The sequence below is a fragment of the Pteropus alecto genome, unplaced genomic scaffold (genome assembly GCF_000325575.1).
Source record: "Pteropus alecto unplaced genomic scaffold, ASM32557v1 scaffold13, whole genome shotgun sequence".
In the NCBI taxonomy this organism is placed as follows: domain Eukaryota; kingdom Metazoa; phylum Chordata; class Mammalia; order Chiroptera; family Pteropodidae; genus Pteropus; species Pteropus alecto.
The window spans coordinates 10,518,638-10,545,790 of record NW_006434373.1 but is presented as its reverse complement, the minus strand read 5'-3'; the positions used below and the strand labels follow the sequence as shown (position 1 = coordinate 10,545,790).

Below are 27,153 nucleotides of genomic sequence, written 5' to 3'. Positions count from 1 at the left end.
GAGAAGTCAGCCCTGCAGCCTGCAGCTGGCCGAAATTCTCCATTAGCTCGGTTTGTTTAATTGCAAGGCTGTTTGTGCCTTATCATTAGACATTTATACTTCTGTCTGTAAGCTTTTATAACTCTCGACTTATGGAGACAAGATTCTTTGTGTCAGCACCTGAGAGAAGTGTTGTCGAAGCAACTGGCACGCAGACAGGAATCCCAGGCAGCACCGTGGGCACAGCGCCGACGGAACCTACCTTAGCCTCGCAGAGAAGCGGCCCACTTGCCTCCAAAATTTGATGTTGGGAAGGGAAGCAAATGTTTTCCTCCCTAGACGTGAAGGAGCCTTGGCTTTTTAGAAAAATGGTTCTTGACATTTAAGGGGACAATTCGGATCAGTTCTAGCAACGTAGCTCAAGCTGACTTGAGAACTACAGGAAGTCACCAGCCAGAATACGTTGTGAGCATCACACTAAAACTGCTCAGGCCAGGACAGGTGACACGTGTGTTATCTGATGCGTATCTGGAACCATGGCAAGGCTGCCTCATTAAGTTATGAACCTATCACTCTTGTTTTTCCGTTAAAAAAAGAATGAAAGGCCCGCGGACCCTGCCCTGCGTGGGTAAGCCATGACACCCGTGGCGAACGGCAATGTTTTCATCCTTATAAATGAAGGCAGATAGGTGCAGAGTCCTTTGATGACACTGTTCCCTTTCCCTTGTTTATTTTTATTCCACGCAGACTGCAACCCAGCAGGGGGCTTTTAAACCAAAACAGTTAATTACCTCTTCTAACCCAGAGAAGTTGCAAAACACAAATATAGCGAGTAGAGAGAAAGGGGGCAGCTTTGCTAGGGGCTGTGCTTTGCACCAGGTGAGGAGACAGGGCGGAGGGAGACCAATTAGAAGGCTCCCGGGAGGGAAGTGGGCTGGTGTCCCCACTTCGTGTGTACTTTACATTCCCTTTTCAATGTACTGTATTGTGAATCCTCCTGATCAGAGACGCATTTACAAACACCCATTCCAAAGATAAGTAGCTTTGGGACTACAGGCCCTCTCGCGGTGCAAGCGCATGCTTCCCGCTCCGGGGATGGAGAAGTTGCCCGTAGGCGGGGCACGCTCAAGCAGAGACCTTCTCCACTTAGTGCTCAAGGGGCTGCGGGAGATTTCCCCCAGTCCAGGCGGGGCCGCCAGCAGCTTCCAATAACGAAGGAACTTCCTCAACTGAACTGCGATTCTCGTCCTGCCATCCCCGCCACCCTTCCCTCCCCTAGTGTAACAGGACCTCAGCCCTTTGTTTCTAAATCAGAGGCTCACCTTTCCCTGCTTTGGAATCCCGTCTTTCTGTCCATCTCCTTGCACCAGCATCTTCCCTACCTAACGTCATATGTCCTGACCATCTGCCTTTTCATTCACTCACTCTTCCTTCTTCTGATCTTTACCCATTTCTGGCTCTCTGCTGGGTGCCACCCTCTCCTCTGCACCTATTGAAATCCTAAGCTGCTACCCGCCTTCTCAGCCCGAAATGCTCCCTCCTGCCTCTAAGTCCTGTGGTCCTATTGTCTGTCCCACTGACTCAACTGTTATTTCACTTCCTATTCTATGGCCCCTTCATCACCACAACTAGATGATGCATTCCTCTGCTGATTTATATGTCAATATAAAGTGACCTGGATATCTTTCTCTAATCCCCCCAAACACACGCACGCACGCACTCATCCCCAGCACCCTCCTCTGCTGATTTATATGTCAATATAAAGTGACCTCGATATCTTTCTCTAATCTCCCCCAAACACACACACACACACACGCACGCACGCACACACGCACTCATCCCCAGCACCTGGCATAGTGGATACCATTTGACTGATTCCTCTCCTACTAGTTACAAATTTTAAATGCACCAGACCAGGGCTTCTGGCAGAATCTGGGGATGGTGTTTGGGAAATTTTATTTTCGGGATCACAGATATTCATAAAGAAAGGGAAACATTCTATCAGTTATCTAAATGTCTTCAAGTATCTGGATGTTTGGCCATAAGTACATAGAACACCTCTGAGCGATGGCGTTGTTCAGTGTTCTTCTGGACCCTTCCCATCATGTGCACGTGGCTAGTGGCCCCCTCACGAGAGAGCCTGCCAAAGCGCCCTGTTCCTTCAGTCACAGATTGTCCTACCTGGAGCAAGTCTCATGGTTCCTTGTACCTCTGCCATGCTGCTAGAAAACAGAAGTTGTAACATCGCCCTGTGGAAACAAGCAATGACTGAGAACAAAGAAAATAGTAAGAGTGGGAAAAGCCCTGAACTTGCAGACAAATCTGAGCCTGGCGGTTGTTATTGGCATTGAGCAAGGTAACACAAGCCTTTAGTAGGTAAAACTTTGTCCTTTTAAAAAGTTGTATGCAAAGCGTACCTCAAAACCACACTATTAAATCATAAAATTAACAAGAAATGTAAAAACATAGGCAGCGTGCCCATGAGAGAGCTTTTCTCAGCCCTAGCTCCACCTTCCTTTATGAATTTGAGTTTGAGGCCCCTCAGAGGCCCATGGGGATGTCTAGCAAGGTCCTCAAAAGAACGCGAGGGCTGTCACATGCAACTGAGGAAAATCCATCAGGAGTAGGTGGGAAAAAGCAAAGTAAAAGAGGAGGAGAGTGGGGAAGATGATGGATCGGGCTGTGGCAGCAAGAAAGCCAAACACCAGCCACTTACCAGGCAGGGGCTGGGGCAAAGCCAAGTGAAGAGGCTGATGGAAGTCAGCTCCTTTTTTCTACTAACTTTTTCTCTTCCCAGGGAATTTTCATTGTATTTTGTTGAAAGATAAAGACAGAAAACACAGAATAAAAATATCATAAGCCTCCCAAACTCACACCATATTCAAATATATATCCTTAGACTATATCAAGGGCCTAAATGTTAGAGCTAGAACCATAAGACTCTTAGAAGAAAACACAGGTGTAAATCTTTGTGACCTTGGATTAGTCAATGGTCTCAAAATGGTAACAACAGCAACTCAAGCAACAAAAAAAAATATATATTGGGCTTCACAAAATTATAACTTTTGTGCTTCATAGTACCCCATCAAGAAAATGAAATGACAACCTACAGAATGGGAGAAAATATTTGCAAATCATATATCTGATACTTAAAATATATAAAGGACACATAACTCAACAAAAAGACAAACAACCCAATTTGTTTAAATGGAGAAAGAACTATAATAGATCTTTTTCCGAAGAAGGTATACTGATGACCAATAAGCACACAAAAAGATGCTCAACATCATTAGTCATTAAAGAAGTACAAATCAAATACACAATGAGACATCATGTCACACCAACTCCGATGGCTATTATCAAAAACAGATAAAATGAAAAATAAGGATGTAGATAAATTGGAGTTCTGGTACATTGATGATGGAAGGAAAAGTGACACAACCATTGTGGAAAACAATTTGTCAATTCCTCAAAAAGTTAACTATAGAATTACTATATGGCCCAGCAATTCTGCTCTTAGGTATATGCACAAAAGTACAGAAAACAAAGATTCCAAGAGTTACACCAGTGTTCATAGTATCATTATTCACACTAATGAAAAGATAGAAACAACCCAAATGTCCATCAACAGATGAATGGATTAAAAAAAAAAAATAGTGGTGATAGTTGCACAACAGTGTGAATGCAATTGAGACCACAGGAAGGTACACTTAAAAATGATACAGTGGAAAATTTTAAATGTATTTTACCACAACTTTTTTAAATGGCCAAAGGATTTGCATAGATTTCTCCAAAGAAGATATAAAAATGGCCAATAAGCACAGGAAAAGATAATCATTAGTCATCAGGGAAATTCAAATCAAAACTACAGTGAGCGCTCAATAAATTTAATAGTAATAAAAAAAAAAAAACTACAGTGAGCACAGTAAGAGACACTCCACACCCAACCGAGGATGGCTATACTCAAAAAGACAGATCATAACGAGTGAAGGTGAGGATGCAGAGCAATCAAAACACCCATACGCAGCGCTGCTCATGGGATTGTAAATTGACACAGCTGCTTTGGAAACAGTTAACAGTTCCTCAAAAGATTAAAGATAGAATCACCTACCATATGACCTAGGTCAAGTAGTATATACTCAAGAGAAATGAAAACAGATGTCCACACAAAAACTTGTACATAAATATTCACAGCAGCATTTTTCCTGATAGCAAAAAATGGAAACAAGTCAAATGTTCATTAACTGATAATAAATAAGGAAAAAGGTGGTATATCCATACAATGGAATATTATTTGGCAATGAAAAAGGAAGTACTGATACATGCTACAACATGATGAACTTTGAAACATTATACTAGGCGAAAGAAACCAGTCACAAAAGACTGCATATTGCATAATTCCGTTTCTATGAAATGTCCAAAATAAGCAAATCTGTAGAGACACAAGATGGATTAGTAGTTGTCTAGAGTTGGGGGTAAATGGGAATGACTGCTAAAGAGCATAGGGTTTCCTTTTGGAGTGGTAAAAATATTCTAAATATTAATTATAGCAATGGTTGCACCTCTGTGAATGCACTAACAACCATTGAATTGTACACTTTAAATGCATGCATTATATCTTATTTGAATTTTATCTCAATAAAGCTGTTAGCAAAAAATCACAAGACTAAAAATAATCTTAAAAATTATTTTCCACAAATAACAAGTAAAATGAAGTTTAAATCATTAACTAGTTTTTGACATTTTATTGTGGAAATATTCATATATATGCAAATGTAAAGAGAATATAAAGAACTCTCATGTACTCATCAATCAGCTCTAAAAATTGTCAACATTTTAGAGATATTTAAAAGTTTTTTTTCCTAAACTCTGTCACAAAAATTTCAAACATTAGAAAAGTTGAGAGTGTACAGTTAACACCCATATATATACCCACCTCCTATATTCTCCCATTAGTATTTTACTCTGCCTGCTTCAATCTATATCTATCCACTATTTGTCCCTCTATCCATCCATCAATTGATTTACTTTTTAAATTCATGTCCAAGTAAATTGCAGAGAGTTGCAGTATACTTCCCCTGCATGCATAACATTGATTAGAGTTCAGCATTTGTTTACCATTCTCTTTGAGGTAAAATTTATATACAATAGAATGCACTATTTTTTAATGTACATTCCATGAATTTTGACAAAATTTAAGCCTGTCTGATTCAAGTTAAAGCCATTGCTTTAATATTTTTTAAAAAATATTTTAAAATTTTTTGAAGCTCAGAGACCTTCAAAATAAATTATTTTCATAAATTAACTATATTTTACTTTTGTGTTTTTTTAGGCTTTTCTCTTTCCATTAAATCTCTGAGTGGGGCAGAAATGCCAGTTACATATCATGAGCTACCCATCCATACACATCCTAAGCCTTCTTAGTTTTTTTAATGAAAGCTGATTTGACATTTTACTATAAACCTGTGTAGTAATGTATCTTTTATAATTAACACACCAAAAACTTTGCCCTAGCAAAATCTACATTTTTCAGAGTAAACATGTAATATTACATGGAATGTAATAATTTGTGGGATGAGTCAATAAATGAAATTTTTTACTTTTTTTATTGTGGTAAAATACATAAAATTTACCATCTTGACCATTTTTAAGTGTACTGTTCAGCGGTTATTAAGTGTACATTGACTTTGTGTAGCCATCACCAGCATCCATCCCCATAACACTTTTCATCTTGTAAAACTGAAACTGAAACTCTATACCCATTAAACAATAGCTCCCCATTCTCCTCTCCCCTCAGCCCCTGGCATCCACCATGCTATTCTGTCTTGACCTCACATAAGTGGAATTGTACAATATTTGCCTTTTTGTGACTGGCTTATTTCACTTAGCATAATGTCCTCAGGGTTCATCCATGTTGTAACAGGTGTCAGAATTTCTTTCCTTTTTAAAGTTGGATAATATTCCATTGTATGTATGTAACACATTTTGCTTATCCATTCTTCTATCAATGGACATTTGGGTTGCTTCCACGTTTTAGCTATTGTGAATAATGCTGCTGTGAACATAGGTGTACAAATAATCTCTTTGAGACATTGCTTTCGATTCCTTTGGGTATGTACCCAGAAGTGAAATTCCTGGGTCATATGGTAACTCTATTTTTAATTTTTTGAGGCGCCGCCGTACTATTTTCTGTTGCATCTATACCATTTTACCTTCCTACCAACAGTGCACAAGAGTTCCAATTTCTCCACATCCTCACCAACACTTAGTCATTTTCTGGTTTTTTTTTTTTTTTTTTCCAATAGTAGCCATCTTAATAGGTGTGAAGTGGTATCTCATTGTGGTTACCTAGTGATCAGTGGTATAAAGCATCTTTTCATGTGCTTACTGGCCATTTGTATATCTTCTTTGGAGAAATACCTATTCAAGTCCTTCCCCCTTTTTTGAATTATGTTTGGGTTTTTGTTTTGTTTTATTTTGTTTTTGCTGTAGAGGTTTAGGAGTGTATATACTAGATATTACTCCTTTATCAGATATATGATTTGCAAATATTTTCTCCCATTCTGTGGGTTGCCTTTTAAAATTTTTTTAGTTTTAAAATTTTCATGAAGTCCAATTTGCCTATATTTTTCTTTTGTTACCTGTGCCTTTAAAGTTACCAGTGAAGGAAATTTTAAACCAGTTAACTCATGGTACATTCAATATTGTTGTAGATTTTCTGTTTTCAAAAACAGGCAAACCAAGATTTCTTTTTCACGTGGAAAACACGATGGGATAAAAAAAACCTCAACGCTATCACCCTGCCTGAAGAAACACTACCAGGCTGTATTAATCGATGAGAATTTATTTGCCTTCTTTTCCAATGCAGTCACTACAACAGTCTCTGTGGTTATAATAAATTTTATACATTTATAAGAAAAATACAAAAATGTAATTTACTAGTGATGGCCTCTTTTATGTCACAAGCACTTCTGATTTTTCATATAAAAAGGAGTTATATGTAAAAGGAGACCTTAAATGGAACAATTCACTCAGAGTTGATTTTAAACCAAATATTGTCAAATTTTTCAAAACCAAAAATCATATAAATGCTGAGGTCAAGGACTTCTGCCCAAAATTTGTTCCACTCCATGCCTGTGACATCATTTTACAAATTAGATAAAATGGAAATGAGATGAAATAGACAAATTCAGAAAAGATAGAATTCACTAGTGTTTTTGAATATGTGGCAAGGCAATTTGCCTTTTGCGGGATGAAAATATTAATTACACATTTTTAAAAATCGCGAGTGTTTTGCATCTCCCAAGAGTCCAGAAAGTCTTTCATATTTCTTAATTACTAAATATCTGTTCAGCCGCACAGCTTTCTTTCTCATTGCTTCTGTTTCATCCAGGGTCATCTTTGCGATTTCCTCTGAAGAAGACTATACATTAACATACAAGGTTTGGGGGGTTGGGGAAGAAGAGAAAGGTGTTAATTCAGATGTTATGAAACTGTGATAATGCTATTATTTAAGGCACTTATTTGGGTCTGTTTATACTTTGTAGTTTTATAAATAAGCCCAAGGGGCTCCTCCTGGTTGTCACAATCCTCCTTGAATCTCGTATCCTGTCTGTCTCTTCCTATCCGACAGTAGAATTGATGCCGCTCTAATCCCTGGAAGTTTGGAACTAATGAACTGACTGCTGAGCTGCCGCCACGGAGCTTGGTCCCAAACTATACTGTACTTCACACTCGATTTATTCTCCAGATGGCGAGACTGTGCCGCCCTGCCGCGAGGGACCACCTCTTCCACTGGAGTGTAAAAGTGGACGGATGTTGTTTTCTTTGCAGATTTGATCATTCTGAGCTAGAAACTTGTGAAGATGATTAGTTATTAGCTTTAATGGGTGCCAGTTGAACCAACTGCACGCATATTTTCTCCTTTGATTTCGGAGTCTGCAGGTCTTGGTGATGGTTGATTTATCTGCTTTCTTACGTCACCGGAGCGTGTCTCTTCCCCAGGTGATAAGAATCCAGTCTCTGAAATCATAGCACGCTTTGGTTCCTGGCCCAGACAGAGTCACATAATACGGTGGCTTATGTATAAGGACAAGTTTATTAGCCACCGGTCCACTGCACTGAGCAGCCCATGGCACGAAATATTGATCGAACGTGAGAACTTTGGTACCTCTTAGAACACAGGTCTGTGAAGATTCTGATCTGGGCCAACTTTCTCCGTGACCTTTGCTGAGCCCACCTCTGGAATCAAACCCACTACAGAACGCACTATAGTAATGAGTCTCTGCAAAGATCTAATGTAACTTGATAAAGGCCTTACTTCCATTATTCTGTCTTTTCTAGGTTGTCAGATCTTAGGGGAACCAGTTTATTCTCCGGGAGGAACGCTAACCAAGCCCGTTCTGCAGCGTTCGCACATTTAGAATACGGTTCCTTCTAAATCTTGTTTTGAAAACTCTGTTTTGCTACCAGAATGTAAGATACACCCTACACTCACACACACACACACAAAAGTCTTGTTTTGAATGGCCCCTTGTTGCTTTCGTTTGATTTTCCCTCCTTTTCCAGGGAGCACCTACTTCCCAATAATCTCAGCAGATCACCCAGATAGCCTTCTGAGAAGATGGTGTCTGCCAGGCAGTGTCTTACGAATCCCTCTAACAAGATGGAAATTAAAGGATGGTCAGGGCCAAACAAGAGCCAAAGAAAAAGAGAAAAAGGGAATGAAAGTATGAAAGGATGGAGATGAGAGAAATGCTAGCAAGAAGTAAGGCGTGTGTTAGAGTGAGGGGAGGAAGAGAGAACGGAATTTCTTTTCACAACTGGGTGGACTGTGGCTCTCTCTAGCTGAACATCCAGAACTAAACTTAATTATTCTTAGAAACTGCCTTGCTCTCACCCAACAGATGGCATGGGTGTGTTTGCTAGCATAGTAACATATTTCACCATTAAAATACCAAAAAGAAAAAAAATCGTGCTCGTTGGTTGGTGTAAATTCAGTGAAGTTGCTGGATATTTTAGGATACATAGCAAAGGGATGTACACTTAATTTATGTAAATTGCAACAAGCAACAGCCTGTTAATAAGGGCGTTATGTGGCAATATACCTACAAAGCCGTCTTTTTTTTTTTTTTTTGTAAAGGTACGGAATCATGAAGTGGAAAGAGCTTGGTTTTAATTGTGAGCCAGAAGGAGGAAAAAAAGTCTAATAAAATACTGAGTATTCACTGCTCATTATTACAACATGAAAAGTACTAATCAGATTATACCTACAGTTGGAATTAGGTACTTCATTTGCAGCCAATTTCACAAGGGCTGAATTTTACTAAGTAAACCGGAATGTGCTGAAACCATGGCAATCTGACTTTAGATAAAAATCACAGGCAGGTTTAGAACATGAGCTTTGAACAAACAGTCCCCTTCAAATCCAAGTGAAACAACAAAACAGCTTAGAGGTCACATTGTATCTGACACCAACATTAACAATTTAGGAAGTCGATGTTGCCAGTGATCTTGCGTCTTTGAGCACACATGCAGTTTAGAGAAGGGAGATGATTCAAATAACTTTCGTTTTAATATGCATGTCAGCCCGAACGATCTAGTTAGTTCCCTTCCATTTTCCATTCACTCTCTGTCCCAACAGGCCCTTCACAAGCCCGACCTACACTGAAAGAAATCCTGGAAGTTCAAATGGTTACAAGCTGCAGCAATCCTAAATTTGTAGCTGTGCAGGCTACATGGAGCATAACACATTTTAGGTTCTCTGAGGCCATGGATCTAAATATACACACTGCCAACAAGCCGGAAGCATTTCTCTCAACAGCTCTCGACAACCTTAGAACCGTGATATGGAGCTAACGTCTGCTTTTCACCTTCAGGATTTTTTGTATTTAGTGGATGTAACAAGAGGGGATGGTAGAGCAGTGGATGAGTTTTACGGCTGTGGAACGGCCCACGGCATGCTGTGGTGCCAAGCCACTGTTGGCTTCACCATCCCTCACTTTAACTAGTGTGAGCGCTCTCTTGCTTTTATCTAAGCTTGGCCTAATTATTGGCAGTCAGAGCCCTGTAAATCAGGATTCCACAGAGCTGTCTTAAACTAGTCCGATGTACTCTGTTTCCATCTGATCTGACAACTCTAAGCTACTGTTTCCTCACACTGTTTAACTCAGACCACATTTGGAAGCCTTCCCTGCTTCCACCAGGTCGTAGACCCACATCCGTCTGGTTTAAATCTACTGTCCTGGCTTGTCTTGTTGATTAGACTTAGACTCAATATTGGTTCAAATCATTCTTTTTTGTGCGTCTGTTTTGTTTTGCTATTTTCCTAGATAAGTATTGCTGTTCAAATGGCTGTATATTGTTAAGACTTTTTTTTTTAAACCACATTCATCAGCAGTGAGAAGCTTTAAAGTTTTATTAGTATCATAAAAACCCTTCCTAAATGAAACTACTTTTGATACGTGTTCATTCTGACAATGAGAATTTGTTGAGGGCTGTGGGAAAAGTGGAGGAATTTGTTCTTGAAACTGAAATTGGCAGGAAGTAATGACCCCAAAGTGCCTTTTTTCTCAACTCCGACTCCCAGCCCCTCAGTTTACTCCTTTCTCTCCCCAATCCCTCACCTTCATCACCCCCAACTCAAAGCCAATAGATAACGTATTTGGTTTCATGTGATTTTTCTGAAGACAATTCAAATAACTAAAGCAGACATTCAACCTTTCAGCTTTTCTTAACTGGAGCAAAGACTATCTAATCAAAGAACAAAGTTGTATTTGTCTACCACTTTACGAAGGGGTTTCTTGTGGTATTATTGCTTTCCATTTGAGTAAGTCAGAGCTTTTTTATAGTGTGGAGCGTCATTTTCCGGAGCACCTTTTAATTGAATGTCAAGATTCATGTCACTTACAAAAAAATAAATATTTTCAAAAAGCAAGTAAAAAGCATAAAGCACGTGGAAAAACAAAATAAATTCTTATTTTTTCCCTAATGTTAATACGTTGGCAGATAATTATCTATATATTATCTAGCTTCTTATATTTATTACATGAAAAATAGCGAGCAGAGGACTTAGAACCATGCCTAGTACTTCGTAAATGGTCAATAAATGTTGCCTATTAATTATTTTATTTTTGCATTTGGAAAGTAATGCTAATGAGCAAGATAACGCCACTGTTTAGAAGTATGCCAGTATGCGTTACAGTGGCCATCATCTCTGTTATCTTGAGTGAAGTCTGGAAATCAGTGCTTACCTATCAGCTCGGATGACTTATTTCAAATATCATTTTATTTGGTGGAGAGGAAATTTGTGGATATAGTAATGGTGCTCAGACTCTGAATCCACAAAACAGTTTCACAGGATGGTTCGACTGTGTTTCCTTTCAATGATAAATAAACTTAGGAGATACATTTTACCTCTACTTACAGAATGAAGCTCGATTAAGAATAGTAAAAACTCTCGAAGATTTTGACCTGGGCCCAACTGAGAAGTGTGTGAGAGTCAACTCGGTGTCCAGTGGTCTGGCTGAAGAAGACCTGGCGACCCTCCTGATGTCCCGAGTGCTCCCTTCCAGCCTAATGCTCCCGAAGGTGGAAGGCCCTGAGGAAATCCAGTGGGTGAGTAGCTAATGCTTTGCTTTAATTAAAGACTCGGGACCGACTAAGAAGGAGCAGCAGAGAGGAAGGATTTGGGTGCTGCCGGTTGCGAAAATGCATACGCAGAGCAGAAAGGGAATTTAGAAAAAGGATTGAGTCCAGAAGACCATATTCTTCACACAAGGAGAACCTGGCTTTGCCCAAAGTCTTCTATGGAACAATTCTACTCTTGAAATGATACTTCTGCTCTGTAACCAGATTCATGGTTTGCACAGAACAGCCTCCTCAATAAGACTTACAGAGCGGTCCTTGGAAACTAGCTTGTGTTGGATCATATCTTACACCCTGCCTGCCAGGCCCTAACCCTCCGCCCAGGAGAGCAGCGATGTAAATAGCTCTTGCCCAGATTCATTGGAGGACATCATAGACAACGAAAGCACATTAGCCGCAAATGAAAAAATGAACCTAGAGGACCGAGAAGTAAAGGTCACTCCTTGGGGCAAACAGAGGAATAAACAGGAAGCTTTTAACTAGTGGTTTTAATTAGCACAGATATTATTTCCTGAACAGTTCTCTAGTTCGTCCTTTTTAAATTGCTGACAGGTGTGTTTGTGTTTCACGACAGACTTTTCAGCCAATAAAAACCTGGCATGTCAAATTACTCACGAAAACTTTGAAATGGGCCTAATTATACTATGATTGTTTTCATTGTTAAAGTGGGGGGAGGTGAGATTTTATTTAGGGGTTGCTCTGCTGAATAAAATAACATTCCATTGTGCCACTGTAAGGCAGAAAGCCTGTGACACGTAGATGCTGGCAGCGTGGTAAAGGCGTGTGGACAGTGGTGATTTTGATGCCACATCTAGGATTATCTCTGAGACTGTGGCTACAGCCGTAGCAATATGCTGAGTAGTTATAGCACCTGAGGGCACCGCTCACCTTTCTAATGCACGTAGAGACACTGGGCCTGTGCTTTCCAGTGCCGTGGCTGCCTGCCACATGTGGCTACTGAGCACTTGAAATGTGGCAAGTCCAAAATGAGATGTGCCAGAAGTGTAAAATACACGTGGGATTTTGAAGACTTCATAGCACCGCCCCCCCCCAAAAAAAGAAGAATGTAAATTATCTCATTAATTTTTATACTGATTACATGTCGAAATGGTAATATTTTGGATATATTGGGTTGAGTAAACACTGAAGTTAAATTCACCTGTTTCATTTTATTCTTTTATTGTGGCTACTGGAAAATACAGAATTACCTACGTAGCTGCCATCATTTTTCTATTGGACAGCTCCCTCCTGGCTCCTTCTTGAAGCCCGTGTTCAAGGTTCCACATTTACTTTCTAAACTGGAGTTCTCCTCGGAGATCATCCCTCAGAGGCTAGGAGATACTGGTTTTACTAGGTTAATGTCTTCGAGTGCTCCTACCCCATTCAAATGTGTCTTAAGTTGATTGAAATGAAATCCGAAGTCACTGTTCCCTTTTGGTTTCATAGTTAATGCCTATTTATCACCGTTATTACCCTCATTTGGGAGGACCCACTCCAGCCTTGAGCTACGGCTTCTGTTCGCTGTTTTAAATCCCTGGATGTGAGTAACATACCGAAATCTAAATAGGATTTCTAGTTAACAGAAGTCTTTTGGGCTGTTTATTTTTTCCTCTCCGTTTGTATTTATGTGAAGCATAAAACCCAGAGCCTGATGCACAACTGAAAGATGGGCTTCCTTGTTTTCTTTTGTGTGAGAATCTCTTGCTGGCCTTTTGTCGCTAGTGTGGGTTCTTGTTTGACTGGCACGGCTTATTGGACTATAACAAGCATGACTCTGCCTCCTTTGTCGTGGGACAATTCTCCCACAAATCCCGAACAGTGTGCATTCTTCCAACACACTATTGGGTGTGCACTGGAATTGAAAGAATCGCTGAGCCCTGCTACTTCATCTCCTCCCCAATCTCTTTGTGATTTTTTTCCCCTTCTTTTCCTCCCCCTAACCCCCCAGTCCCCTCCACCTCACTGAAATGAACACTTTACCAGGCCGGAAACATTTAATCGTCTCCTTTTGAAAAAATTAATTGAAACTTCTCCACTAGTTACCTTTTGTGTTAGTGCTTAATGCAATTTTTTAAGAAAGAAGGGGAGGAGGAGAAGGAGGATGGGCTAGAATATTTAATTTTTAAATGCCTCTATGGCTTAAAAACAAAAGGCGTTAGAAAATTTTCTCACTAAGAACAAGGAATATATTGTAAAGCGTTTACCTGGTTTTAAACTTTATGATTTTTTGTTGTTATAACTATTATCACAAAGAATGGGGCAAGTAACGTTGCAAGTTTTTTTTAATGAGAAAAAGAATTCCTCCGCTGCATATGTAACACCAAAGCCACTGACATTTCGCTACCTACTTTCTAGCTTAAATGTGACATGAATTATGTTTTATTTTCATTTACATGGAATAGTATACATTTTGTCCCCTTAAATTGTAGCCTTCTTTCTTGCTATTTTGGTTGAGTTATTCCTTCCCTTGCAAAGTTACTAAGGAGGTGATGATGATGGTGTCGGAGGAAGGGAGGGGGCAGTGGGAGCAACTGGGAATAATTCTTCATTACTGAAAGCTGTGATTTATTTTAGCCTAATTGTAAAGTTACTGCAAATTGCTCAAAAGCTTTTTAAAGATCCCGGTGATTAGATTTTTTAGGGGGGGTGCTACACAGGCAAGGAGGGGGCAGCTAAAAGGGGAAATAACACCTCTAATCCTGCTTCTGGTAAATAGGCTGCTAGCTTTTAAAATGAGTTTCCTTTCTATTAGTCAGAATATTATGCTAAGCCTTAAGCATTAGTTTTTTTATGTTGCCATAGCAGCCCTATTCCTGCAGGGTGGTGACCTGCGATGATTACAGTACAAAGCTTATAGGGTCTTGAAACCCCCTTTGAAGATGAAAAGTCTTTGATGGTTTATATTTATGCAAATCTCTTAGATATGATTTACCCAACTGAGACTGAATGGAGAGATGATTAAAAGTCCCTTTTCCTTTGATATCCATTAATGGCTGAATATTCCTTAAATTTAAAATGGATATATATGTTTTCATCTTTATTTACAAAAATATCTTTGTCTTACCTGTGTGGTTTTTTTTTTTTAATCTCCCCACATTTTATTAGATCTAGATAGACATAATAGATTTACAATTTAGAGTATGGTGGGGTTTTTTTCCTTTTGAAAAGGGGGGGGAAGGATCTGTGCAAGAGCTTTTGTATGTTTCCAGATGATAGATTTTGGAATTTGGGCTACCCCACTGGCAGCCCAGAGCTAGCTGTGAACTGGTCTCATGGAAAAAATTGGTGAGCTTTGGTCTTCAAAGAATTAAACTTCCTTTTTAAGGTCTTCCTAGGTAAGCTAAAAAATTATGAAGAAAACCCTTCTGAACAAAGGGTAATGGTGCTATAATGAATAATATGGATTCCATGTAGAAGGCTGCTGAAAATACACTGATGTCAGTGCTGGGTATGAAACAAAAACAGAATGGCAGGTAGGGCAAGGCTGCATTGTTTTAGGGGCCTACCACTTGCATTTTAAGAGTGAGGGCGAGAGGTCTTAAGTAAATACGTTTTCAAGGAAAGCATTTAATCTTCAAGAATCTCTCCTTCCAGTTCTAACTCCTAGGCCTCAAATTGCTCCTTTGGAAGGGGGGGGGAACTTATAATGCTTGGGGTTTTACTATTTAGTTTGGCAGAAACTTGGTTACCTTTTTTCTTTGGTCTTTTTTTTTTTTTTTTAATTCTTTTGTGTGGACGAAAGAGACTGTGTGATATTACTTCCTCAGGTCAAAGACTTAAATACGACTTCTACGTCTGCATTTGAATGATTGTACATTTTTCCTCCACTAATCACCTATGACACTTTTGATTTTAGTTTTCAGACAAATTTTCGTTCTACTTAAAAGGCCGAAAACTTGAACAACCTATGAATTTAATCCCTTTTGTGGAAACTGCAATGGGTTTGCTCAATTTTAAGGTAAGAAAACCATAATATGGCTGAGAAGTTAGTATTCATTTCTAAAGAGAACTTTTGTTTTCGATTTTAACATCTACTTAAAATATTTTTCTAGAGAGATTTATAAGGATAGTAAACCTTGAGCACAATTTATTATCTGTAATTATCCAAAACCAGGTCATGAGCATCTTAGAAAACAAAGAAATTGGCTAAATAGCAGGGGAAAACTTCCCAGTCCTAAATATTTAAATGAAATATTTATAGATTCCTAGCAATAATTTTAATTAAATAATCACTATGTAAATATATGCTTTTAATTGTTACATTTATAGATTAAATGTGCATGAAAATTTATTTTGTCACCCTTATGAATTATCTTTCAACTATTCTTTTGTAACAATTGCCTTTTATTGGGAAATTTTCTGGCCTCTTTGTAGCAACATTATCCATAATGTCTTGGTGATAAGATTACTGTTTGTTAGTATATATCAATAATTTGAAGTATATTTCAGTTGACCACATGAGAAGATAAAATATTTCCAAATATACATTCAGGAAGATTAGCTGAGCTAAGTGTTTTCCAGCATCGCATGGCTGCATTGAACTGTTTGCCTTAACAAATTCATAGCTAGCTTGTAAAAAATCCCTTTATCAGTGGTCATTTAAATTGTTTTCCAAAATATGCCTCACATTCCACCTGACTTGTGAACATTAATGTAGCACCCCATCTCAGAGGGCAGGAGAGAAGAAATCTCTAAAAGCAAAACGAAACAAAAAGATAGTTGAATTGTGCTGGAGAGGTAATATGTGAGCAAACGCTGGAGAGGAAACTTTGAGACCCATTGGATCACTCGGGAGGGGCAGAGTGCAAATGTTTGGGAAGCTGCTTCAGGCTCAGTGATCAAGGTTGTTTACACCAGTAACCACAAATTCTTCTAGCCCGCTCTAGAATTCTGGGAATATAATCAAAGTATATCCCTTCGGTGCAGCTAGAATCATATAATGATTCAATATTTAGCGTCGTTTCACCATTTCATTCCATAATGTACTTAGAAGCACTTACAAGCCCTGAGATTAATCAGCAGTACCCTCGCCCATTTCTCATGTCCCCCCCCCACACACACACACATTAGCATGCTGTATCTCCACCTTTATGGATGCAGCTATGTCCACGATGAATGTTGTTCATCTTTACTTCACACAGAAATATCCAAGTTGCTTATTAGTACATCTTGGATGACTTGTTGCATTTTTGTTTTCCTCTCCGAGATTGTAGATTTTTGTATTGTATGTCTTGAATCCTAAAACCATTTACCGAGAAATTTTGATCCTAATGCAAATAATCCAATTAGTTTGATTTAAAAATTCTTTCCTTCTCTCCTGTGGCTTTATGTTTACTGTTTGAGAGTCTCTTAAAGCAAAAACAAATTTTGGAAAAATACAAATAATTTATAGTACAATCAGAATGAGTTAACTCAAAGTTTTTCTCTAGGAATTGGATGACCTACAATTTGAACATTATCACTATATTAATATATGTTAACAACTATATTAATGTAATCCATTAAGCAAAGCAGATATATACAACATACTTATCTTGGACAATATTAAATACCTTTCGAGAGGGGTACATTTGGGCTGCATTTTTAGGACTGCTTTCAGCCAAACTGTGTTAAGAGTTGGATCTTTCTGTTACCGAAATATACTATGCTGCTTCTAATTTGTGCATTTCTGTGAGATTTGGTTCTCTTTTGCTCTTTTACAGGCAGTGTGTGAAGAAGCAGTAAAGACAGGTCCTCGAGTGGGTCTTTTTCTAGATGCAGTTGTTTTCGGAGGAGAAGACTTTCGAGCCAGCATAGGTGTCAAAGACTCTTTCTCTCCTCCTCCCTCTCCGTCTCTCATTTCTTTCTGTGTATATGTGTACATATTTTTTCTTTGCCCCTTCATGAGCGGACATTTACATGACAACAATCATTTGCCAACAATGACAATGGTGTTTCAGGTGAATGGACAACACTTTCTGATAAGTTAGGACACCTCATAGTTGTCCTGCTTCCAGAACACGACATTACTGCTTCTGTTCATTTATAAAGTAATTAATAAAAAGCCTGTTCCAGCCTCAGATGTGTTCAGGAATATATGGCATCTACTTTGTCCATAATAAGTATATCATGCGAACAACCTCTCTGTTGTTTAAATATTTTGTTTTTGCTCCAGTCTCAGGGCTATCTAGCCTTCTAACACAAATTTAAAGCAATTCCACATTTGCTTTAAGGAACAATTTTCTACATTAAATGAAGTATATTAAATATTATTTAAAATAGATCTTAAATTCCTCCTAAAATATATTTCAGAACTTTTCTTATTACAAAATATTTATCGAGATAGTATGCTTGTTCTCACTGGTCTTGCCTGCCCTGCAGGCACGATCCCTCCATTCTGGGTGCATGTATAACTAGAGACTGTGGGTGACTAGAGACTATGGGTGCATCTAGAAAAGAGGACCAGGCCATGTGTGTTTCAGAACCCCAGTCCCAGTGACCTGAAGACAGGAACTTTCTCTGGGCAAATATAAACAGACACTCCCCCGGGGTGAAAAAAAAGGGACTTATTTTAATACCAGTCTTTCCAGGAGACTTTTGTGTCTCCAACAGCTTAGTGGACACTTTCTGCCTCTGTCAAAACGAGTGCCCTTTCGTTTTCCCAAGTTCTCCATCCAAACCCTGAAGCTGCAGTATTTGGCTCAGCATCTCAGTTATAACAGGGCATTGCAACCACAGCACACGAAATTCTGTGCTCCGTGAGAGAAGTTAACCATTTCCTTGCACAGCTGCTTGGCCAACTTTTGTGATGCTACCTTTGGAGTGACACTTTCCAAGTGATGACCAGAAGGAAAAACGTACCAGAAGTTATTTGCAACCTATCAAGTCATTGGCGATTCTATCTCCTGACAGGGAGAGGGGCCTTTTCTTAACGCAGCACAAGTAATTATACTGAAAGATGCCTTGCGAGTGACACATATGAGCTTTAACTCTGCCTCCACGTATCCCTCTCTTCATTTATATTTGAATCGTCATTTCGGATGAATGGGGAACACTTCGTGTTTTATATATAAATCACTGGGGAGCCATTCCCAGGAAGACATAGAAATCTCTACAGACTGAGTTTTTATAATAGATGTGTGGGTTCAGTTTCTGAAGTTAACATCTCCTTTTTCTGTCAACATCCCATCCTCAGGTGCAACAAGTAGTAAAGAAACCCAAGATATTTTCTACGCCCGGCAAAAGATTGTCGTTGTAGCGAAGGCCTTTGGTCTGCAGGCCATAGATCTGGTGTACATCGACTTTCGAGATGGAGAGGGGCTTCTCAGGCAGTCGAGAGAAGGAGCTGCGATGGGATTTACTGGTATGATTCTTGATGACATCTCAGAAAGCAGTGTCTAGATTCGCGAACATTCCAGAAAAATAGAAATTTAACCAGAAATTAGTGTTCCTAATGTAGCCAGGTAGCTCGTATACTTATTCCATTATTTAAAACATGAGAGAAATCCATCCACAGCAAGAACCTACCGAACAAATTGTCAGGTTTTTCTTTGGCTCTGCAAGGCAACAGACTAAGCACTCATTTTATTTTTTTATATTAGTGACCATTTTTTTCTGTCCTCTTAAGTGTTTTGTTGCAGTTTTTGCTGACACGAGGAGAGAGATGAGGGTGTTACTGAAATGTTTTTGAGTGAACTGCCATAAGCATTTGGGCTGACGGGTAGAAGAAACATTTCCTCAAATAATCAAAATATTAATTCATTTCTGAAAAAAATTTTGGTGATATCTTTTTTGACTTTTTTTCACTCATAACTGGATTTTTATTCTTCTGACACTGTAAGCCCCTCCTTTCTCTCCCACCTCCCAGTAAGTGTCTCTGCACCTGGCGACACCTACGGGCATTGGCTGGCACTAAGATCAGCGGGTCCCTCGTAATCCGGTCCTGGAGCGAGAGCGGATATCTGTTGATTGGTGTGCCCGATCACTCAGGTCCCCAGGAGCCCCGGGAGCAACTGAAAATTGTGTTTTTGCAACAGAAATCTATTTTTGAGAAACCACAATAGGATTCTATACCCAAACACGTGTCTGCAGTTGCACGCACACGCATTCACATACACGCAACCATGGATTAAAAAAACACTATACTTTTATTATTTGTTCTTCTGCTGCAAGTTCTAAGAATATCCTGATCAGAAATGTACCAAAATAATAAGGAAAAGATACCAGCATCCATGCTATATCCCTTTTGTACATATATTTGAAATGTGTCCAGTTAGGAGTTACCAAAAGAAACATTTCATAAGGTGCCTGACTTTAAATGTAGAAGGTATCTTAATGGATGATGATTTAACCCAAAATAAAATTAAAAGACTTAAGAAACAGTTTTAAATATTATATTAGAATTAAATAAAGCTCTGACATTTTATTTTGCGTTTTAACATAGAGTTAAAACGTGACCCCACAAATTTGTTTTATATGTAAATAAGTACATAAATGTGATCTCTTATAGGGAAATATTTTTTAATTGATTTGAAATAACTTGCCTTCTGTGATGGTATTAGCGACCAATTGAACTATTAATATTTTTTTACTTAAAAATGACTGAGAAAGAAAGAGTCTCTCTACCTAAGCCCTCGGGTTATCCTCGTCCCCGTGACCTGTTAAACCTGCCTGTTTCCAACGACTGGTTAGGACACAGACCAAATAGAAAAGTTGGAGGAAAATTTCATGAAATCTGTCTAATAAACCCCGATGTCGTTGGTCTAAAATGTGTGGCATTGGTTGCCAAGCAGCCAGATGTTGTTCTGAAATGGGCACTAATGCAATAAAAATAGAAAACAATGAATTGATGTGGGCCTCTGTCGCCATCGCTCAGTAGAACCTGGGCGTCCTCAGCTTCCTCTGGGGTAAAGGTTTGTTCCAGAACTTATAAAGGAGTTTGAGAATTTCTCCAAGATGCAGGGCTGAATTAAATTGGTCCCTAATTCAATCGCAGAAGACAAGTTATTTCGAATCAGATTTAAATTTCGAGACTGTGCCCAACTCAGCATGAGGAGCTTATGGGCTTGGCACTATTGTTTCTCAACAACAGGGAGTATTAAATCACACACACAAAAAAAATGGAAGGGGGGAATGGGGAGGCACAGAGGGTACAGTGCCCATTATATATTCAAGTGAACAAGTCAGTAAAGTAGGGGGCTATACTTTATAGCCATTTTCCAGTTTTTAGAAAGAAAGTCTTTGTTGTCCCAATTATATATCTACATGTCAATAAAAGGTAATTTGTCTGATAAGATATGAGATTATTTGTATTATTTTTAAACAATAAATGATTTAAGGAGTATGTTAGGCCACTCATGATCTGTTTGTCCTAATTATTTGTCATTTAATTGCCATACCTTGGTCTTTGCACATGAAGAAAAGAGAAGGAGGGAAGGAAAGGAGGGAGGGAGGGAGGAAGGGAAGGAGGGAGGGAGGGAAAGAAGGAAGAGAAGGAAAGGAAGAAGAGATACACATCCTATCTGAAGCAGGTAGTTGAAAGGCTTAAAAGCTAATGAAAGTATTGTGTTATCCATAACACTGATAAGAAACAATCTATGTTATGAGGATTTTCTGTATTTTTAAAAATTATATATATATATTTTTTTAATGAGTTGTAGTTTTTTAAAAGTTAGCCATTCATCAAACAATGAGTTATAGTTTCTTTTCTGCAGTCATTGTTTCACAGAGCCACAATCCATGCAGATAAAATTTAAATCGATTTGTTAGCTATATAAATGGCTATTAACTTTAGGAATTATTTTTATAAAAAGAAACCAGAAATATGTCTTGGAATAAAGCTTTAACAGCTGACTTGGTCATCACAGTTACTCCAGTACTACATGCTGAGAAGAAAGATTATAAATATGAAGCACTATAGGTTTTCTTCTTTTTTTGCAGTCTTTTGTAGAAGACAAAAATGACACCATCATACAGTTACCTAAAAGACTTGACAGGTATTGATTTAAAGCACGATATATCAAGTGGTACTGTAAAAAGGATTTCATGGTCATAAATTTTAATGTCTTCCAATTTTGCACTCTCTCAGTAACTTGTCAATAACAACTCTTCTGTATAAAATATTTGTTTCACTTCCACATGGCATTAAAGTCGGATGTACAGTCATTGGGATATATAAAATTTGACAGAAGATAACTTCACATATGTATGTTCATAAATTTCTAAAACCTAACATGTATCTTAAAATTACCCAAATGTGGGTACTTGCAAGCCATCAGTGGTTTCACAGTATTTTAAATAGTTTGTTTTGCTCCTCAAATCATAGTGTCTGTACCAAGAAGTTCCCATGAAATCCGGCTTTTTACTTGTCAGTGTAAATTATGTACATAAATTATAAAATTCAGGACTAACAATTAGTATAAAATGACTACCAGAACTGACATCCTTTATTAATAATATTGTAACAACTATTGGATTACTTAAATATAATTTCAATTCCTACTATTGAAAACAGCTCTCATTTGTCATCGCTGATGTTATTTGTTCCCAGAAATTACTCCTCAAATTTAAAGCATCTTATTTATACAGGGTTTTAATGTTTTATTAGTATGCTGACAGATAAGAATGGAATAGCCATGTGAGGGTGTTTTAATTATGCCACCATAAGAAAAGATATTACTATATTTTTTCACTTAAACTCATTTTCATGAAATACTAAAAAAATTTTTTTACATTCTTCTTTTTTATTTGATAGAATAATGACAGTAAAAGCAATTCACCTTTTCTCAAAACATCAAGAATATTATTTGTACAGGCTAAATGTTAAAACAACTATTTCAAAAGCAAAGCAAATTGGAATACCAACAAATATATTTAGCAGAATAAATTATCGTTTAGTGTGCATTCATTTTTAAAGAACCAAATATGTCCATAATTTTATCATGTAATAAAATATGATATCATTATTAGGACATTGTTTCACTTCATTAATGATCTGATTAGATTCCACTCTTCCCTGATTGTTAAACTGTTTTTTTAAAGACTGCATGATTTCGTAGAATCCCGTGTCTCCTATCTTTGTATAATATTTTTATTTAAGATTCTTAAACTTCAGAAAGAAGTATAAAGCTTTATTAAAGCTATTACTACAGAGAAGATTTCATCTGGGATGTCTAATTAGCTATATAAAAGGGATTTTCTTTATTCCATAAGAAAAAAGGGAAAAATTTGGTTATGTTTTAAGATAGAGAAACTTTCTGTAATTTTTATTTAAACATTTTTAAATGGAGTAATTTAGAGACCACAGTGTTCAAATCTGCCTTATATTTTACTGTACCAAATAAAATTTTTCATTGAAATCAAATTTTCTGTTAGTGATTAGATATGACATACTATATTTACCTAAAAGAAAGAAAATGAAATATATTATTATAAGACTATTTGTTATTAATATAGTTGTGATGTCGGTTTCTGTAAGCTTTTTGAAAGCTAATAGACTACTTCTAAAAAATTATAGAAGGTGAGATAATGGTACAAAATAAGCCAAAGGTAACATAAAATTTGAAAGAATTAACATACAATTTTTCTTCTGCTTTACCTCAAAATAATCACTCTAATTTGCAGACAATATCCTTTAAAGTACCAGCCAAAACAGTTTATTCAACGAGCTGCCTAGTCAACCCACCTGTAACTAAAAATGAGAGATTATCTGCACCAAGGTGGTATTTCTATAGGATCGGAAACACAATCACTTCCATTGTTGTATTTGTCCTTATGTGGCATTCTGGAAAAGCCTGCCCGATTGCCGTTATTTTCTTTTTAAAATGTTCTAAAATAATGAGTTATTTTACATACAGTCTGTGAGGCATTCAGGAGCCTTGAGTGGCTGAGGCATTTTGTTTGAACATCTGTTTGTTGTTTTGTGTTTCCGGTGTTATTAATCTTCTTGTAGGTAAGCAGGTGATACACCCTAACCAAATTGCAGTCGTCCAGGAGCAGTTTTCTCCTTCTCCTGAAAAAATTAAGTGGGCTGAAGAACTGATTGCTGCCTTTAAAGAACATCAACAATTAGGAAAGGTAAATGTTTTGTTAGTGCCTTGGATGAAACTGGTGTTTCAAATGCTATGGGGAACAATGAAAACAATTATCGTTTGAATGATTTTTTAAAAAACTCCTATTTTTGTGAGGAGAGTTTGTATTGGGGGACAGTATTCATCAGTGAGAAATTCACTTAAGGTAAATCTGCCCTCCCATGTTCCTAAATATTTCACCAACTGGCTCTCAAGTCTCTCATTTTATTCTTTTCATAAACTATATTGGCAGCCTATGAGAAAATAGAAGTCTGTTTCGTTTTTCTCGATAGACTCTGATGTAGCATTCATATGAAAATAATTTTGGATCAAAGTGAGAGCAAGTTGTAATGAAATAAACACAGTTTGATCAAATGGTTCTTGTGGAGAGGAGAAATAAATCTCAAGTTATTTTAATTTGAGGGGGGAGTACAAAAATCTCCTTCAGTTTAGTCATTTAAGAGTGGGAGGCTGAATATGTGTTTGTACCAATTTCTGGACCTGAGATTTGGATAGAATGGAAAGCAAATTAACAGTGGAGTACGGTTGTTCCTAATTTAGTGCATCATTGAGCCTCGCGTTTCCTGCTCTGTGGGTTTCTGCTATGTAAATATTGCAGTGGTGATGCGCAATCTGTCTCCACTTTGTGCCAGTAACACTTAAATTAGGTGTCGCCTGAAGGAAGATTTTATGCTAGTTGCAGCATTGTCAGTTAATTATCTTAAAGGTTATTTGCAATAATATCGTGTGCCTCTTTTCGAGAGGATGGGGGTAAACTTGCATTTATAAATCCATCCTAGAGGTAATATCTAAACTCGGTCTTGTTACTTACATAAGGAGTGAGGTTTTGATACCTACAATGCAGACCTACTTAGGGGAGAAAGAATGTTGAAAAATTATTAAGGTTCTAAAGGTTAAATAGTCCCCCTTACCAAAAAAAAAAAAAAAAAAGGTCAAAACTGGTTTTCAGGGTGAACTGGTGACATAATGGCAGTGAAAACACCTGAAAATCCCAGGACTTCGCTCCCTTCTCCTCACTATGGATAGCTACCTTCAATTCTGACCATGCTCACCCTCACACGCACGCCCGCTCATCTTGGCACAAACTTGCACTTAAAATCAAAAGGCAGAATATGTAATATTGGAAACATCCCACTTGAACTTATACCACTTTCAGGATAAATAGCATTCTTTCATTTCAAATCAATATTACTCATCGGAAAAACATTGTGGTTCATAGAAAAATATTTTTAAGTTGACATTGTGTTTTATGTCTACTTCTGTATCTTGACCCAAAAATCCAGATCCTCAAACACAGACGCTTACCTAGAGAGAAGAGCCATGTACTTTTTCATTCACATATGCAAATAACTCCATCTACTCTACTCTCTTGCATGCTTGCCTGTGCACACACTCACTAAATGTTCGACACCTCTGTGTGTACCTCACGCCAGCTGAAGACTTGACTTGCCTGTGATAAATACTTCCTACTGATATAATAAACTGAAGCAGGACATGGACCATCAAAATGGCAGACCAAGCTGAGTCTCAGTCCGGGCCAACACTGGCTCCATTAACTGTCTACACTGGGTTTCACATTGTATAATATGTATCAAAGGATGCCACTGGACATTGTAAGCAGCTAGGGATATGGGAGAGGTCACCCTAAATTTCACTAGCCAGCAAATAAAATTCAAACTAGAAACACACTCTTTTACTGGCATTTAAGGTCTTGAATGAAGAAAAAGAGAAAAACAAACAAACAAAAATGCTTTTTCATCGTATCTTGTTGTTCTCAGGGAAAATCGTCTCAGTGTCCTTGCTTTTTGAGGATAGCAACTTAAATGTTAAATTCTGAGCTTTTTTTTTTTAAAGTAAGAAATACCCTCTCGTTGGGACGTAAGCTATCACAATGATGTGGCAGCTTTTCTTAACACAGAACTGCAGAAATTAGAGCAGAAGGGGGACTAACTATTAGCTCATTTCTTCCCTGCCCCATTCGTGTAGGTTTGTTTCCTACAGCAAATTCTCCTGGTGCTTTGTCCAGCAAGGTTTAAATGATTCAAGTAATGGGGCTTCCAGTGGGGCCATATGGTTATTTTATCCAGTTTGCATGTTTCTTTTACTCTGCCTATAAATTGGCTGGTCACAAAAATTGGGTCTGCAGGTAGGTGACTCTGGGTCTTGAGGGGTCTTGGGGTTTAAATAATGTGAGTTCTGTTTGTAAAGATTTAGTATAAATAGGTTGCTCAGTTGTATAAAGTATTGCTTCCAACAAACATCTAATCTGTTTTATTTCAAATGTGAATCACTGATGAAAACATACACCCTCAGATACTTTCTTTGTCCGAAGCACAGGTGATTCTGTCAATGATGGGAAACTGATGGTTTGTGTCCTAGTGAGACAGTTATAAATTTCTAAAAGACACCCCCCATGAAAATTTCATTTAAGTTTTTAAGTAGAAATGACCGAAGAAGGCAAAATTATATATCTTTGTTTCTCTCCACTTACTGCTCCTATCTTAAATTACAGTCTGCCCTAACACCAAAGGTATAGCTGAAGTTCATAGTTAATGCTGGGTAATTGTGTCTTCAATAGTAATAATATTTATTATTGTTATATAGTTACCATAATTATTATTTTTTAAAAAAGTTCTACCTTTTCTTCCTGTCTTCTCCAAATAATGAAATTCAGGGGAATACTTAGATCATGAGTAAATAAATGATTGGGGTTCTGTCTTTGGTAGCAGATGAAATTTTTTGTTTGTTTTATTTTAATTGGAAATTGTAAGAAAATAAAGTTTGATGCCCTTAGTCTAATGTCAGGTGAAAATACTTTACATTAAAAAATAATAATGTGCTCATATAATCTGTCACTGTTTGACAGGTAATGATACTTGTGACTGCTTTGATTCAGGAAACTAAAGATATTTACAGGCCAAAGAATTCTGCCTGGTATAACAGTCCCCAATAATAAGAATTAGGCTATAGATTGACGTTAGAGACTGAGGTCAACTTCTCCTATTAAAATCTGTTGGAAAATGTTTAAACATTCCACATACTCTATGTTCCTATTTTAATTCCCATAAGCTAAAATATTTCTAATTTAGCTGACATCAGTTGTGAGGTATATATCTACAATATTAATCAAACTTGATTCTTTCTTCCATCCTTCCAGAAAAAGATATTTTGAGATGCAAGCTGTATGTCATTAATTATTTTAGCTTTGAATTATTTGATAAGATACTTTACCCAGGATAAATCACTTCCATGTGATTTATTTTAAATTTATAAAGGATTTTCTCAAAAGTTAATTTCATTTTTATGTCACTTTTTCATAATGTTGATTCCAATAATATCTGAAAATTCTCTTATCAACTGATTTTAAAATTGCTTATTAGAAAATATTTTTAACAGGCTTACAGTTGATATATTTCTTATCGACTAAATTGTATGTAGTATAAAAATTGGATCATTGAAA

At 37.6% G+C, this 27,153-nt stretch overlaps 1 protein-coding gene across 2 annotated transcripts in view; it reads left to right on the top strand.

Annotated features, from left to right (window-relative positions):
* Positions 1-27,153, top strand: part of CLYBL (citrate lyase beta like) — a 208,081-nt gene that overhangs the window by 166,812 nt on the left and 14,116 nt on the right. For both annotated transcript variants that reach the window (XM_025045011.1, XM_025045012.1), the window contains exons 3-7: positions 11,407-11,595; positions 15,482-15,583; positions 17,328-17,421; positions 18,800-18,967; positions 23,555-23,679. In XM_025045011.1, coding sequence (XP_024900779.1) covers positions 11,407-11,595; positions 15,482-15,583; positions 17,328-17,421; positions 18,800-18,967; positions 23,555-23,679 — 678 coding nt within the window. The remainder of the gene's footprint in view (positions 1-11,406; positions 11,596-15,481; positions 15,584-17,327; positions 17,422-18,799; positions 18,968-23,554; positions 23,680-27,153) is intronic.